Source organism: Poecilia reticulata, linkage group LG21 (assembly GCF_000633615.1).
Source record: "Poecilia reticulata strain Guanapo linkage group LG21, Guppy_female_1.0+MT, whole genome shotgun sequence".
Lineage (NCBI taxonomy): Eukaryota > Metazoa > Chordata > Actinopteri > Cyprinodontiformes > Poeciliidae > Poecilia > Poecilia reticulata.
The window spans coordinates 12590859-12604814 of record NC_024351.1 but is presented as its reverse complement, the minus strand read 5'-3'; the positions used below and the strand labels follow the sequence as shown (position 1 = coordinate 12604814).

The 13956-nt window shown below is 37.0% G+C and overlaps 1 protein-coding gene across 1 annotated transcript in view; it reads left to right on the top strand.

Moving 5' to 3' along the window:
* The window catches only part of LOC103457355 (regulator of G-protein signaling 6-like), a 90887-nt gene that overhangs the window by 65178 nt on the left and 11753 nt on the right, over positions 1 to 13956 (top strand). Inside the window, exons 5-15 of the mRNA XM_008397401.2 lie at positions 3581 to 3677; positions 5918 to 5968; positions 6647 to 6753; positions 8136 to 8187; positions 11046 to 11110; positions 11225 to 11301; positions 12045 to 12126; positions 12270 to 12344; positions 12697 to 12798; positions 12974 to 13035; positions 13882 to 13956. The exon at positions 13882 to 13956 is cut by the window's right edge and continues 2 nt beyond it. Coding sequence (XP_008395623.1) covers positions 3581 to 3677; positions 5918 to 5968; positions 6647 to 6753; positions 8136 to 8187; positions 11046 to 11110; positions 11225 to 11301; positions 12045 to 12126; positions 12270 to 12344; positions 12697 to 12798; positions 12974 to 13035; positions 13882 to 13956 — 845 coding nt within the window. The remainder of the gene's footprint in view (positions 1 to 3580; positions 3678 to 5917; positions 5969 to 6646; positions 6754 to 8135; positions 8188 to 11045; positions 11111 to 11224; positions 11302 to 12044; positions 12127 to 12269; positions 12345 to 12696; positions 12799 to 12973; positions 13036 to 13881) is intronic.

Genomic DNA, 13956 nt, shown 5'->3' with positions numbered 1-13956 from the left:
CTTAGAAAAAAATATTCACACCCCTAAAATTTTTTTACTTTTTGACAATGTACGACGGCACTGTAAAAGGTGCTTAATTGTGGAGTGGAAATAAAGAGAATAAAAAGATTGAACACTTTGTAAACCCGTCGGTTTTGCAAATCTAGAGATGTTTTCCCCAAAATGAGCTCAGTGAGATTGGATTTAAAGTATCTTTAATCATCGCTTTTCTGGTTTCCCACAGATTTTAAGTTGAATGCAGAGCTGAACTTGGACTGCTCCATTCAAGCACATGAAAATGCTCTAATCGAAACSGTCCCACTGTAACTCTGGCTATAGATCTGGGGTTTATTTGCTACTGGAAGGTGAAGCTCTCCATCAAAATTTTTGTCGCCTCGAACAGGTTTTCTTCCAGGATTGCTTTTCTTTTCCTCTCAATATGAAATGGCTTTTTACTTCTACAAAATGAAGTGTTTAATTTATTTCTCATTAGTTTGTCTCATTTCTTTTCTGTTGTAATTTGCAACACGCTCGCTGTGCATAGCTGTTTTGGTGGAAAAGAAATAGATTGGTCATGACAGCAGAAGCCATTAAAGTCATTTGAGCATTTCTCCCCTCACCATCAAGGTCCCTAGAATCCTATAATCACACTGATTGTGAAGCACAGCGTTTAGCAGCCTGTGCTTGTCCAGTTGGGCTTCTTTTTTGGACAACAAAAGACGAGGAGAGTGAGAGCAGTCTGACGGTCAGAGAGGTAAAAGTGGAATGCTTTTCTTTTAAATCTCACCCCCCGTTGGAAGCATCCGAGTTGAAAAGTGAACAAAATGTGCTTTCGAGCTTTTCTTCCGTAAACAACCCCTTTTTTTAAACCTGAGAAATGTATTTAGCAGGCTAAGAAACCTTGATTGAAGTGTAATTATAACTACAAGCCCTTGTCAATCATTCATGGTAAAATTAGCTTGTTTAAACTTGGAGTAAAACACTTACCTATCCAATAACCTGGATTTTTTTTTCTTAATTTCTGAGCATTATTATAATGTTCACCCATCAAACACATTTTTCTTTGAGTCATTCATGCATATTTGAGAAATCCTCAAATCTGTCATGGCAGCCATTTGTGAGTTACCTTAATTTCTGCTCATGCAAAGAGCTGCACACTGATCCTACAGACTAGCAGCAGCAGCAAACTCCTGATGGCACCTTTTTTATTTGAAGATTTTCCAGCAATGTCCCAAAGGAAGAAGACTCCAGAGTGGATGTAAAACTCTGGGAGGAGAAAAAAAATGTTTTGGCCTGGGGATAAATTTGGGAAGTATCACTCAGAATAAGGATATCTTGGTTTCCCCCATGGACCTGACAGGCACAGGAAGCAGATTTGATTAAAAAATGTTACAATTTTATGTTTTGCCAGACGAAAACACTTCTGACGTGGTTGCAAAAGTACGCTAAGGCAACGTCCTGGATAAGTGGCGTCTACATCAGCTGATAAAGAAGCCATGTTTCCAGTTATGAAAGCTAAATTTAAGTGGTGACTATTTTCATGGCTAGACCCTGTAGCTATGAGGAAAAATGACACGTTTTCTGTTAGTGTAATGTATTGTACAGTAATCGTCTATAGCAGCGCACTCCACTGTTTACCTACTTTCACATTATATCCCTAAAGCTTAAAGGGTCACAACTCCATAGAAACCTTTGGTGAGACCCCAGTGAATCTGAATGTGTTCTCATTAAGAGCTTGTTGTATGCATATCTGAGTGTGCGCATGTTTTTGTTCCAATGAAATTTATTTTGATCAAGTGCACTTGAGGGAGGGAAAAAAAAAACACAGATCCATTTCTCATCCTCAGAGGTCAGCATTTGATTCAGGGTTTAAATATAGCTGCTGAGTGGTGTGTTAGTTTGCGATAGCTGTCTCCAAAGCGACCATCTTCTCACTTCCCACTCTCTGACGCAGACAAAAAGCATCTGTGCAGAGAGGCGGTGTCAACCTTGCAATCAAAACCAAAGTACATCAAAGTATCATCTCATTGTTTCAGTGCAAAGTGGGGGGGGGGGGATGTTGTTCTACATCAGTGTGCTCATTAACGGGCCACAAGCATGAACTGTTCATCTGAAATCCATCTTATATCAGAAGAATGCACGGATATAAGCTGCAAATCAGTTTGTGTGATGGTTCTGTTTGCTTATCGCTATGAAATGCTGGTACTCTGTAACCAAATRGAGRGGTCCAATTTAATTAGGAGTGTGTTGCATTTCAGAGCAAAGGCAATTGAGTTACAGTTTACTCTGTATATGAACACTCCAGATGCTGGAGAAGTTAATCCAGTTCAAAAGCCGAGATGGGCTGAAAGGTATCATTGTATTAAATAGAGCTAAATGAATCCAAAGATGAAGGGAAAAAATGGATAATGTTTATTTTTATTGAAAAACCTCAAGGTATATGACTCATGAGCTTGATACTAAAACAACAAATGAATATGAGAGGTAGACATGCTGCAGATGTGAAATGAAAAATGGTCCCATAAGGAATACAAGTGTCTTTGTTTTGGGCTTTGCATTAGCTGCCTGTACTCTGCTTCATGTATCAATATGATATTGTATTGATAGTCTATGTTGCTATTGTTTTAACGGGAATACAATCCTCAAATTAAATTTGGATGGCCTATTTAGGAGTTAGCAAGGCTTAATGTCAACTGTGAACTAAGCGACTTTCATTTAAGTTGAGTTCCCACCGTTCATCATCCATCTTTGATCAAATCTTTGGTCACAGAAGAAAAATYTCTCTTTATGAGCTTGTAGCAGTGTTCTGTAGTCGTTCAGTGGGAAAGCTAAACCGACCACAAACAAAGATGACTTGCAACAAATATGAGAGGGGACAGGGCTTTCTCTGTCATGGGTCCTAAGTTATGGAACGACTTGCCTTTGCAGGTCAGAGAGGCCCCTTCACTGTCCACTTTTAAAGTYCGTCTTAAAACCCATTCATTTTACTTGGCTTTCAGCTCCAGCGGGAGGGATCTAGTTTTAAATTGTACGTTTTTGTTTTTAAACTAAGAGTTTTTATTTTTTTATTATGTTGTGTTTTAGTGTACAGCACTTTGTATCAGCTGTGGTTGTTTTAAAGTGCTTTATAAATAAAGTTGGTATGGTAAGAAGCGATGACAGAAATGTTCCTTGTGCAGCTGCTTCTTTTCCCTCACATAATCACAAAAGTCAGCAGGAGAGACATCTCCCTCCTTATATTCGGCTTTTCTTCTGGTCTACTAATCATGAACTTATTACCTGTGCACTRAATTAACAATTCACAGACACCTTATGACCACAGTGTTAATAATGTTTATGTCAGACTTGTAATTAGAGTATGGCTAACCAACAAAGAGACTAATGTCCCAGCAAAAGCATTCTGGCAGCGCTTCATGAAGAACTTGATGAAGTAGATTCTGTTTGTGTGTTTTTACATGCAGCATGGTGAGGCTGAACTTTAAGCTAACTTTAAGTGATATTAAATAGTAGCCCACTTAAAACATCCTATTTCTTTTTTTAAATTTGGTTTGTTTATGTTTAGTTGTTTCACCTTCAGTTTCTCCTGTGTTTTTCTCCTCAGATTGAAGATATCATCACTCTGATCCAGGACGAGACCGAAGGCGTGCCCATCAGAACCGTCAAAAGTTTCATGACCAAGATCCCCAGTGTTGTTACAGGTAAGAAATGGASCGAAGAATGCATTTGGCAGCAAAGTGGCAGAAATGACAGAGTTGGACTGACAGGCTCTGCGTGGTACAARCATTACCTGCAGCGATACATAACTGGATGACAGTAAGTGTCTGGTGAACAGACAAAACGACAGAATGCTCAGTTCTGTAGCTCAGCATTATTTTTCTGGAAAGCTTAAAAGCTTTCAGAAAACCCTTTTTTCTCTTTTTATTCCACTGTAATTTGTCAGATGGAACATGTTTTATCATTTTTCAGTGGGTCACCATAAAAGATTTTTTTTAAATATGGCTTTTCCTACAAAACTCACAAGTCAGCTGTGAATAGTTCAACTTACTGCCCTGCTTTAAACCTGCCTGAAAGCCAAATTCTTCAACTCTAGGAAACCTTATGCTAAATTTTTGTGCCAAGATTAACACCTTCTAGGAATACGTTTTTTTGCACACTCCAAMATAAATTAAAAATAAATTTTGGTTACCTTCCTATTTCTCACTGAAATGCTTTCTGAGTTCCTAATTAATTTATTGGACATAATTGAGATTTCACACTACTTTTATTGAAAATATCTCAAATGATTAAGYCATGGCTAGAAGATGATTATTTAAAAGACCGGCTAGAGGAATTTGACTTAAGTGGCGAACCTTTTGGCCAAAACTAAATCTTTTTGGCTGAGGCATTGCMTGTTCCCTCTGGTTTTGAATGCTGAGCAGCTGGAAGGAGTTTTACTCTTACATTCTCTTTAAATTTTGAACAGTTATAATGTGCAACTTACTGTTTTTAAACCCCCCACATGAACTTCAACCTCGAATCCTAGAGGAGTCGAAGTGGGGTTTTCATGGATGCAGAGCGAAATCAAAGAACAGAAAGAAAGAAGTTCAAACCATCTCTTCCATCGATTATACCTCCGACTTTCTTTCTACCTGAGTTTCTAATCATACAGCCAAACGAAGATTTAACATAGAGCACTGCTTGCCAACATTTCATTTCCATTTGGAATTGAATTTTCTAGAGAAAATTTGCCAAAATCTGAGCTGCAGCAACATAACAAATCGAATGTGAAGCAAAGGAGACATACTGTAAACTAAAACCTGTTTCTATGCCGTTTCTGGCAGTTTAGGGAAATGGCATCATGTGTCTGGTACTTTACATGGCAGCRAATTGGACATGCCATGATGATTATAAAGGGTAAACATCAGTAAACACAGCAGAGAAAAGGAGTCTGTTCAACCAAGGAAACTAAAAATTACCATCTCAACAACAACAACAAACAAAAGAAAGATGTTTAGATGAGACACACTGTTTCACTTTAGTTACATTTCATTCTGRTTATGTGAAAGCTCTGCACCTACTTCACAGCAAAATATCTGAAGAGAAGGTGGGAGGACAACATGTAATTAAGTGTTTGGGAAAGAAACTGTAAGAGCAGGAATGGCATGAATAATGTCCTCCTACTATGAAAGGACCCTTAAGCAAGGCGATCAACTTTCATCTGCTTCAGTGCTGTCAGAGTGTTGCTGGTTAAAATGTGTACAGTTTAAAATCAGATATAAAAGCTTGTAGGAATGTATGTCGRCCACCTTGTCAGTAGGATGTTTGGAAATCGCAGGAATGATACATTGTGGGGAGGCTACGAAGCATCTTAAGCAAACAATGGAAACAAAGRGAAGCTTTCAACATTTCCCTGTTTTCTGTGTCATTGTCTCAATGCAAGATGTATTACCCAATATACCATGAGCTGAGTGTATCAATAAACACAATTACCACAGCAGTGGATGAATGTGTAGAGAAGAAGCTGGAACGTTTGCATCCGTGTGCCTGAGCCTGGAAAACTAATGAATGATGGGGAATTAAACGGCATCTCATTCAGGAGAGCAGCAGGGAAGCAAAAATGAGATAATTCTCTBTAGGAGAAACAAAGAGGCTTTTTAGGCTTTAGGTTTGTCTTGGTGAGGGATGCATATTACAACATATTGATCTAGTGTGCATGAAATCTTAAGGAATTATTTCTGCTGTTCTTAATATGTTAACGTAACAAGATTATTCATCTTTTTATGTTTTTCTCCCTTTGTCTTCTTCTGAAATTGGTTTAGGTTATTACAAAACTCCCAAAAGTAGCCAAAGTGAAATGTATTTCATTTAGCTTCTTTTTGTATTTTCTTTAGCTTTTTAGAAAAAATATTTAAAATTATGTTTAACTATGCAAATCAAATGGTTTAATTTTCTTATGCAGGTGCAGATATAGTACAATGGCTGATGAAGAATTTGTCCATAGAGGATCCAGGTATGCTCACAAAACGATGTTTGTGTTGATAGTCAATGTGACACATAGTGTTTATGTAAATACTTCAAATTTGAAATGTCTAAAATACACAAAACATTCATGGACTTTTGAATGTTTGTAGAATCTTTTTGTAGCTCAGATTACACAAGTGGTTTAGTCTTTAGGTYGTGGGGTTTTTACATAGGAATATTAAAGGATTTTCCAAGTTAGCATAATTTTGGAAACAATTCAATTTGTCCATAGATGCTTTGTCTTAAATCTTGTCCATTGCAGTAATATATTCATAATGCATTTATTTTTTTGTGCGTCAAGAATTGCTTGAAAGAACGGGGAAAATGAACCAAATGGAGACWTTTTATCATTAAAATGCACACAAACCCTGAAGTTAAGAGTTTAATGTTATTTAGTGATAATGGCTGATTCAGGAAAGTAATGATGATGATTTTTGTGTAATTGACCACAGCTTTGATTAATAAATCAGCACATCCCAGAGCAGAAAGCTAAAATAAGTGCTTTGTAGATGCCTGGAGTCTGACTCTTATTTTAAGCTGCAGCTGTTAATGACTGTTCAGATTTTTGTGCTTTATCTTTGTGTTCACTAAGAGATCACCACCTTTGTAGATTTTGCCTCAGATCCAAAGGAACTGTTTGATTAGTACACTTTTTTTTTTTTTTCAGCTGAGGCCATGCACATCGGGAGTCTGATTGCAGCTCAGGGATACTTTTTTCCCATCTCTGATCACGTCCTGTGCCTCAAAGATGATGGAACTTTATACCGCTTCCAGGTGAGAAGGAAGATCAATTATGCAAAGAAAATATGAGAGCAAAGAGGAAATGTGGCTAACCTTAACAACAAGGTCATTGTTCAAAGAAAAAGTAACAAGATAAGAGGAGAACAAAGGCATATTCAAGAGGGCAAAAAATGTAGTTTTACATCTGAGATGTACTCTCATATTAAGTTTTGAACATTCAAGAAAACCTTTGCATTTAATAACAATTCCTTATTGCACTTAAGTTTAGACACATGATAATTTTACAGCAAGAATCTACAAAATATTACACCAAAGGTATTAAAATATTAGTTTGCAACTGTCTGATGCCATGCAGTCGTGTTTTTGTTGAATTTAAAATATGTAGGACTTCTCTAAAATGTTGCAAAGTTTTTATACCTCAGTCCAAAATTAAATGTAAAAAATTGCTCGTTTTGTCTATTAAAAACATATTTTAAAGAGGTTAACATTTTTTGCTTATGAAAACATAAATGTATGCAAACACTGCAAAAAAAGGAAGTCCAGTCATGAACCACATGACTGACTTCATCCATTCTGTTGCATTAGTCCAAATTAGTTGTACTAAAACCTGTACAATGCAGATATGCATTTTAGTAAACTAATGTCTGAGCTTAAGTTTTTTGGGGGGGGCTTCAAATGAATTGCACAATCATTTCCATCTGAAGTTGCACGTTTTTGATGGATTTTGATTCATCCATCACAGATGGCGGAGGCAATAAAATCACAAATCCTGTTTTGTTTTCTTGAATTTTATGATACAAAAGGGAAATAACTTGTGTACGTCCTCAATTATAAACCTGCATGAGGTAAGATCAGAGTTATCTCTGARAAGCATGTTCTTTGTTCCTGTAGAGCTTTGTTGAGAACAGGAGCAGCAGTTTAATTAAAGCAGACAGCAGTGCACTGCGGTGCTTTGACCTTCATTCTTGTCTTTCAAAGTGAAGTGGAGAAGCAGCCAGTGTTGGAGGAGGCCAAAAACATTAATAAACGACATCAATACAGACTCAAGTGAAGCAAACAAGCCGCAAGACAAAGAACCACATAATAATAAAATCAAGAGACGAGACTCACAGTCTCACCCTGCAAAGAGATTCACAAACCTTTCATACAAAAAACATCAATGTTATYCATCAGGATTTTTTTAAAGAACACATGGTGCATGCGCATACTTAAGTCAGTTCAACCTGTTATTCTTTGCACCATATTGGCCCAGATTTCATTTATTTTGTTGTATTTTATAAATCTGATTACTGTATGACACAGTAAAAAATAAAAAATTAAGGTGATTGTCATCTCTTTGGTTTTCCAAATATTTTTGGATTGTCTCAATGTCTGGATCAAAACATGGTAACTGATTTTCTTTTATTTTGCTTTAGGCGCCATATTTCTGGCCATCCAACTGTTGGGAGCCTGAGAACACAGATTATGGTAAGAATTGCTTTAAATTGTAATGAATTTTAATTTGATTTTTRTGCAAACTTGTAATGCTATTTTTTTAGCATAACTTTTTACAGGTGTGACAAAAAGGCYATATTGCTAGAGAAAGGACTGGCTACATTAAATGACTCAAACATTCTTCAAATATTTTAATTTTACTTCAGTTGGATGTCTAAATGCTTGAGCTTCACTGCTTTGAATAAGTTAGATCTGATTGATTCGGTTTTACTTTGATATGTTCATTAGCTGTAATTTAAAACCCAGGTATTTTAACATTGTAGCAAAATGTTAAATACATTTACTCATCATAAGCCTGAAAGACRATCCCAAGATACTTTGCTGTTAAATGTTGCTGCACCACTTTGTAAAGTTACACTGGAATATTTTTAAATATTTGAAATAAATGGTGGAGACAGAAGAAATGATCAATTAGGGTTTATTTTAATGAAGTACTTCTTTAAATTTGGCATTTTAATGCTGATATTCTGCAGATGTAGTTTGTCCTGATTAGTATGCAAACACTTAGCTTCATTAGGCTTTAAGCTTCAGAAGGAATGAGTTTGACTCTCACAGGATGCCATCATTTCTCTATGATCAGCGGTTAGAGCAGAACTACTTCTGCCTACTAAACAATCCTCKCTTCCACACATTCCTGTTGCATAGTCTCTACATGGTTGTACARTGCTAAAAAATKTTCATAGCATTRGMCTTTTACATTTTGCCACTWAATAACCATAACTTCAATGTACTGTATTAGCTTTTTATGTGGTAGARCAGTACAAAGTAGTACTTTATATATYCAAATCTGCRTTTGTCTTTCTAAACTGTAGCTAATTTAAGTGTGGATAAACTTTAACAAACATACCGTATTTTTCGGACTATSAGCCACTACTTTTTTTCCTACACTTTGAACCATGCGGCTTAYAGCCCGGTGCGGCTTTTCTGTTGATTTTTCTTCAACCGCCAGGGGGCTCTCTAGCAGGAAGTGATTCATTGGAAGTCAAAATTGGAAATCAAAGAAGTAAGAGCTAATTTTCATTCATGCTTTTATGCTAGCAGCAGGCACCACGGAGAAATTTCTTCAAACTCATATGACGCAGCTTTTAAGTTGAAGGCTATTGATCTAGCAGTACATGCTGCTGCAAGTAAACTCTGCGTGAAGGGATCCATGGTTCGGCGTTGGAGACKGAGGGCTGCGCCCTTAATAGCACATTTATTAATGGCATACAAACCTGGAAAATGGGGATTATAAAGATTTTATTGATGTAAAGAACATTGGAATGCTCCTAATAATGACTCTGCAGCATCCAAAAATGTAAAAAGAYACTCATACGGACCTTTATAATTATAGTACCAAAAGGGTTTAAGGACGCGGCCCTCTGCTGTGTCCTTGAGAGCGGCGGAGATATGAGACACTTATATCCCGGTGCGGCTTATATATACACACACGTTTCCATTTGTTTATTATTTTATTTTATTTGTAGGTGCAGCGCATTGTATGCTCTATAGTCCGGAAAATACGGTACATYGTGGCGCAGTTTTAAAATGTTTCATTTTTATAAAGATGTTTCTAATTAGCCTATCAGGATATTTGTTTTGTGTTGTTGTAACTTGAGCATCTGGCTGCTTCTACAGTTGCTTCATGATCCTTAAATTACATTTTGCTTGAATGTATTTTAAAGGCTAGTTAAGACTTATCAAATTAGAAACTACATGCATCACGGATAATCACAACTGGGACGTGCTAAATAAAGATCCAACCCCACTCAAGATGTATTAAGGTTGCATTTAGAGCATCAGGACCCCATTTAGAGGTAGTCTGCAATGGATTTGTCCAGGTTAATTATCAATCTGATTTCATATGTTTTTTAGGCTTTATTTCCATGGAAATGTTCTCAAAATTTGTTTTTAAACAGCTTTTAAAAACTGCTTTAATCACTTAAATCACTGAAGACGTAACTTTTTAATATATGCAACCAAAATAAAAGTAGTTGTTTCCGTTTTACTGACAACAGCTAAAARCCTGTTGAAGATTCAWGTCATTTTAATGCTAAACCTGCTATGCTGACCTTAACAGCATTGTGGTAAAGAATGGCAGAAAAGTTGGCTAAAGGAAAAGTTAAATGTGTTAACATCATTTATGTAATTAAATGCTTGTAATTTCACAGAAACATGAATAACGATTCTCTTGTTTGCTCAGTTAACTCTTTGCTTCAGGCTAAATGTTTGCAAATAGAAAAAGTTACTAAGGTCGAGTGCAGCTGCTGGAAGGGATGTTTAGGACAACCATAGATATGTGGTGAAATAAGAAATGTGAGCAGAGCTTTTAATAAATAAATGTTGTGAACATTGTTTTTTTTAATGGTAGTTGAAGATATATTTTATTGTGTTGTCATAGTACCAATATTTCTTATTATTGGTAAAAATCTATATATAATACAGGTAGAATAAAAAGTTTCCAACTTAATTTGTTTTAATATACATACCTATAAATTATTTAATAGCAAATCTAAATGTAAATACAAAGAAATGTTTACTGAAAAACACTGAGACACGGCCAGCACTTCTGTGTTTTGAAGAGGACCAATWDTCAATCTCCGTTTCACCTCCTGCACCATGTCACATGGTTCATGGCTTTGGATCACGGTTTAAGCTTTTAGAGTATCTTCACATCCTAATAATCACAAAAATCGTCAAACACTTTCACACTGATAATTCTCTGCTCATCTATTGGTGAGAAAAGGCGCTCATGAGCCATAAGTCTACACTSATAATAGGACACACATGAGCTGAAGGATTATGTGGATGTTCTACTGATACATTCYTGGTTTTAAACCCTCTTTTCTCAGCCATCTACCTGTGCAAGCGGACCATGCAGAATAAGACGAGGCTGGAGCTGGCAGATTATGAGGCAGTAAGTGCAGAAATGCTCCTTTAAGTTATAACTACTTTGTTTTGAGCAACCTTTAGGCAGGTGGGCTTCACCCCTCAGAGTTTGAATCTTGGTTTTATTATTTATTCCCAACAGGAGAACTTGGCCAGACTACAGAGGGCTTTTGCAAGAAAGTGGGAGTTTATCTACATGCAGGCTGAGGCGCAGGTCAAGTAAGTTTTGTCACCAAGTCGGCACATGATTATAACATGCATGAACTTGAGTTATTTACAGTAGAGATAGACAAATGGAGATTAGGAGCAAGAAGAAATTAAGTATTTTCACAATTTATCCGTACTGACAAAAAACACAATAGGAAATACATTTACCCACTTAGCATGAAGGTAAAAAACAGATATTTTCCCAAGTTGTGCCAAAGGTCGGACAATTTGACAGATTTTATCAAATAATTTTGAGCTGTTTTCTCTTCAAATATAACTAAAACTATCTGCACAGTGGCGCAGTTGGTAGAGAAGTTGCCTTGCAACAAGAAGGTTCTGGGTTCGATTCCCGGCCTGGGGTCTTTCTGCATGGAGTTTGCATGTTCTCCCTGTGCATGCGTGGGTTTTCTCCGAGTACTCCGGTTTCCTCCCACAGTCCAAAAACATGACTGTTAGGTTAATTGGCCTCTCCAAATTGCCCCGAGGTATGAGTGTGTGTGTGCATGGTTGTGTGTCCTGTGTGTCTCTGTGTTGCCCTACGACAGACTGGTGACCTGTCCAGGGTGACCCCGCCTCTCGCCCGGAACGTTAGCTGGAGATGGGCACCAGGAACCCTCCCGACCCCACTAAGGGACAAGTGGGGTCGGGATCTTTGTTCTCACCACTTTCATATCCTTGAGTTCTGACTTGAATCTTTGATGGAATGAGGATGAGATGRAAGTTTTGTTTCCCACCGTGTCTCRTCTCACTTTCAGGATCGACAGAAAAAAGGATAAAACTGAGAGGAAGATCCTTGACAGCCAGGAGAGAGCCTTCTGGGACGTCCACAGACCAGTGGTGAATCTTCTTTTGACCAACTTATCCATTATCTGCAGACTCCAATTACAAACTTCACACTGTATCATTGCAGAAACTCCTCAGGYGCTGCATGTACTGCCCGTATTGACAGAAAACAATATTTTATGTTTATTTTCCTTCAGCCTGGATGTGTTAACACCACAGAAATGGACATAAGGAAATGCAGACGCATGAAGAATCCTCATCGAGTTAAGAAGGTATGAAGTAAAGCGTCTTTACACACAAATACTTCTGATAAATTTTAGTTAAATTGTAGTTTTTTGCATGTGCMCACTCTGTGAYCAAAGATCATTTCCTGCATTTTGATATTKTTCCTGGAACCAAAGCTGTTTGGTGGTGCAATTCAAACAGAGCTCAAATCAGATGGTGTACATGTTGATTTTTGATGATCTTTCTGCTTTTTAGCAAAATCTTTAAATTTTTAAGTGGTGCTAGCCCAAGACGGCATTTATGTAAACAATACCCCACTAACAATGTGAGAACACTCAAGTGCACAWTTAATCAAATAACCTGCTTAGCTGTCTGATGTTTTTTTTTTATATGATCCAGTCAGTGTACGGTGTGGTGGAGGAGGGAACACAGTCACAGAGTCCCATACACACTTCGTTACACCACTGCCGAAAAGGGACGAAAGAGGATGTAGAAAAAGAGGTAAGAATTTCTGCAAAGTGGTGTTGGTGATGTAATGGATACGTGGCTTTTTATCACAGCAAGTGTTGTGTTTCATGAAACGGTAACAGAAACCAGAGATGGTCCCTGCCAACAAAATCGAAAACATGTTGGSTATTAATCATACAAATAAATAAACAGAACTTTTTCTTTACAGATCTTATTTCTGAACACCCAGCTCGATCGYCACTGTTTGAAAATGTCCAAAGTTGCTGAAAGGTAAAGAAACGTACACCTCACAGACACAATGAAAACGGATATTAAAGAGCTTAGCCAGGTTTTTACAGTCTGCAGTTTCAAGGCGACTTCAGCTTTCTTCAGTAGGGAGCCAGTTTTAGTAAGTTTTTCTTTTTTTTCCTGAATATTTGTATTCATTGAGCATATGCTATTTTCTTCTGCTACAACAGGACTAGAGATCATTTAAAATGTTGATGCTCCAGCTCATCCTTTGGTGACTGCAGTTATGTGCAGTAAAAAGAGGGAGAAAATAAACCTTTAGAAGTGTTTATRACACTTGTGGGATAAAAGTTAGAGACTGCTACTACATCTCTAATGGTGTTACTTCTGCTTCCACAATTAATTTGCRAATTCAGAATTCAGTTTTGAAAGCTAAATGTTTTTTTCTAATACAGCTTGCCTTGATTTTAGAGAAAATTGTTAGAATATCCAGAATGGGTTGGTTACAGTGACACAAGACKGACTCTTATTCWGTAGTCATTATTACTTTGTGAAGTYATTTTTTTCATAAATAGTTGATAACAGAGGAGTGCCATCAGAGATTCTTGTACATTTTCTATTTATTTTCATTTTTCTTCAAATGACACGACTGTGTTTTACATCTGCATTAAAAACGTGGCCTGACTTCCTCTTTTAACTGTAATTCATTAAAATAACATCCACGTTTGTACATATGTACATAAAGGCTTTTTAAGGAAGGAGTTCAAGATTTGATTTTAGTGTCTTGCCAAATATGACATAACATAACATAGCAGGAGTTTAGTAAMTGTATCAGTGTTTTATGGTCTCATCTTTTTGTGTTAATCCATGTGTGTTTTTGTACACCAGCCTGATGACCTACACAGAGCAGTTCATGGAGTATGACCCGTTTGTAACCACACCAGAACCATCTAATCCTTGGAC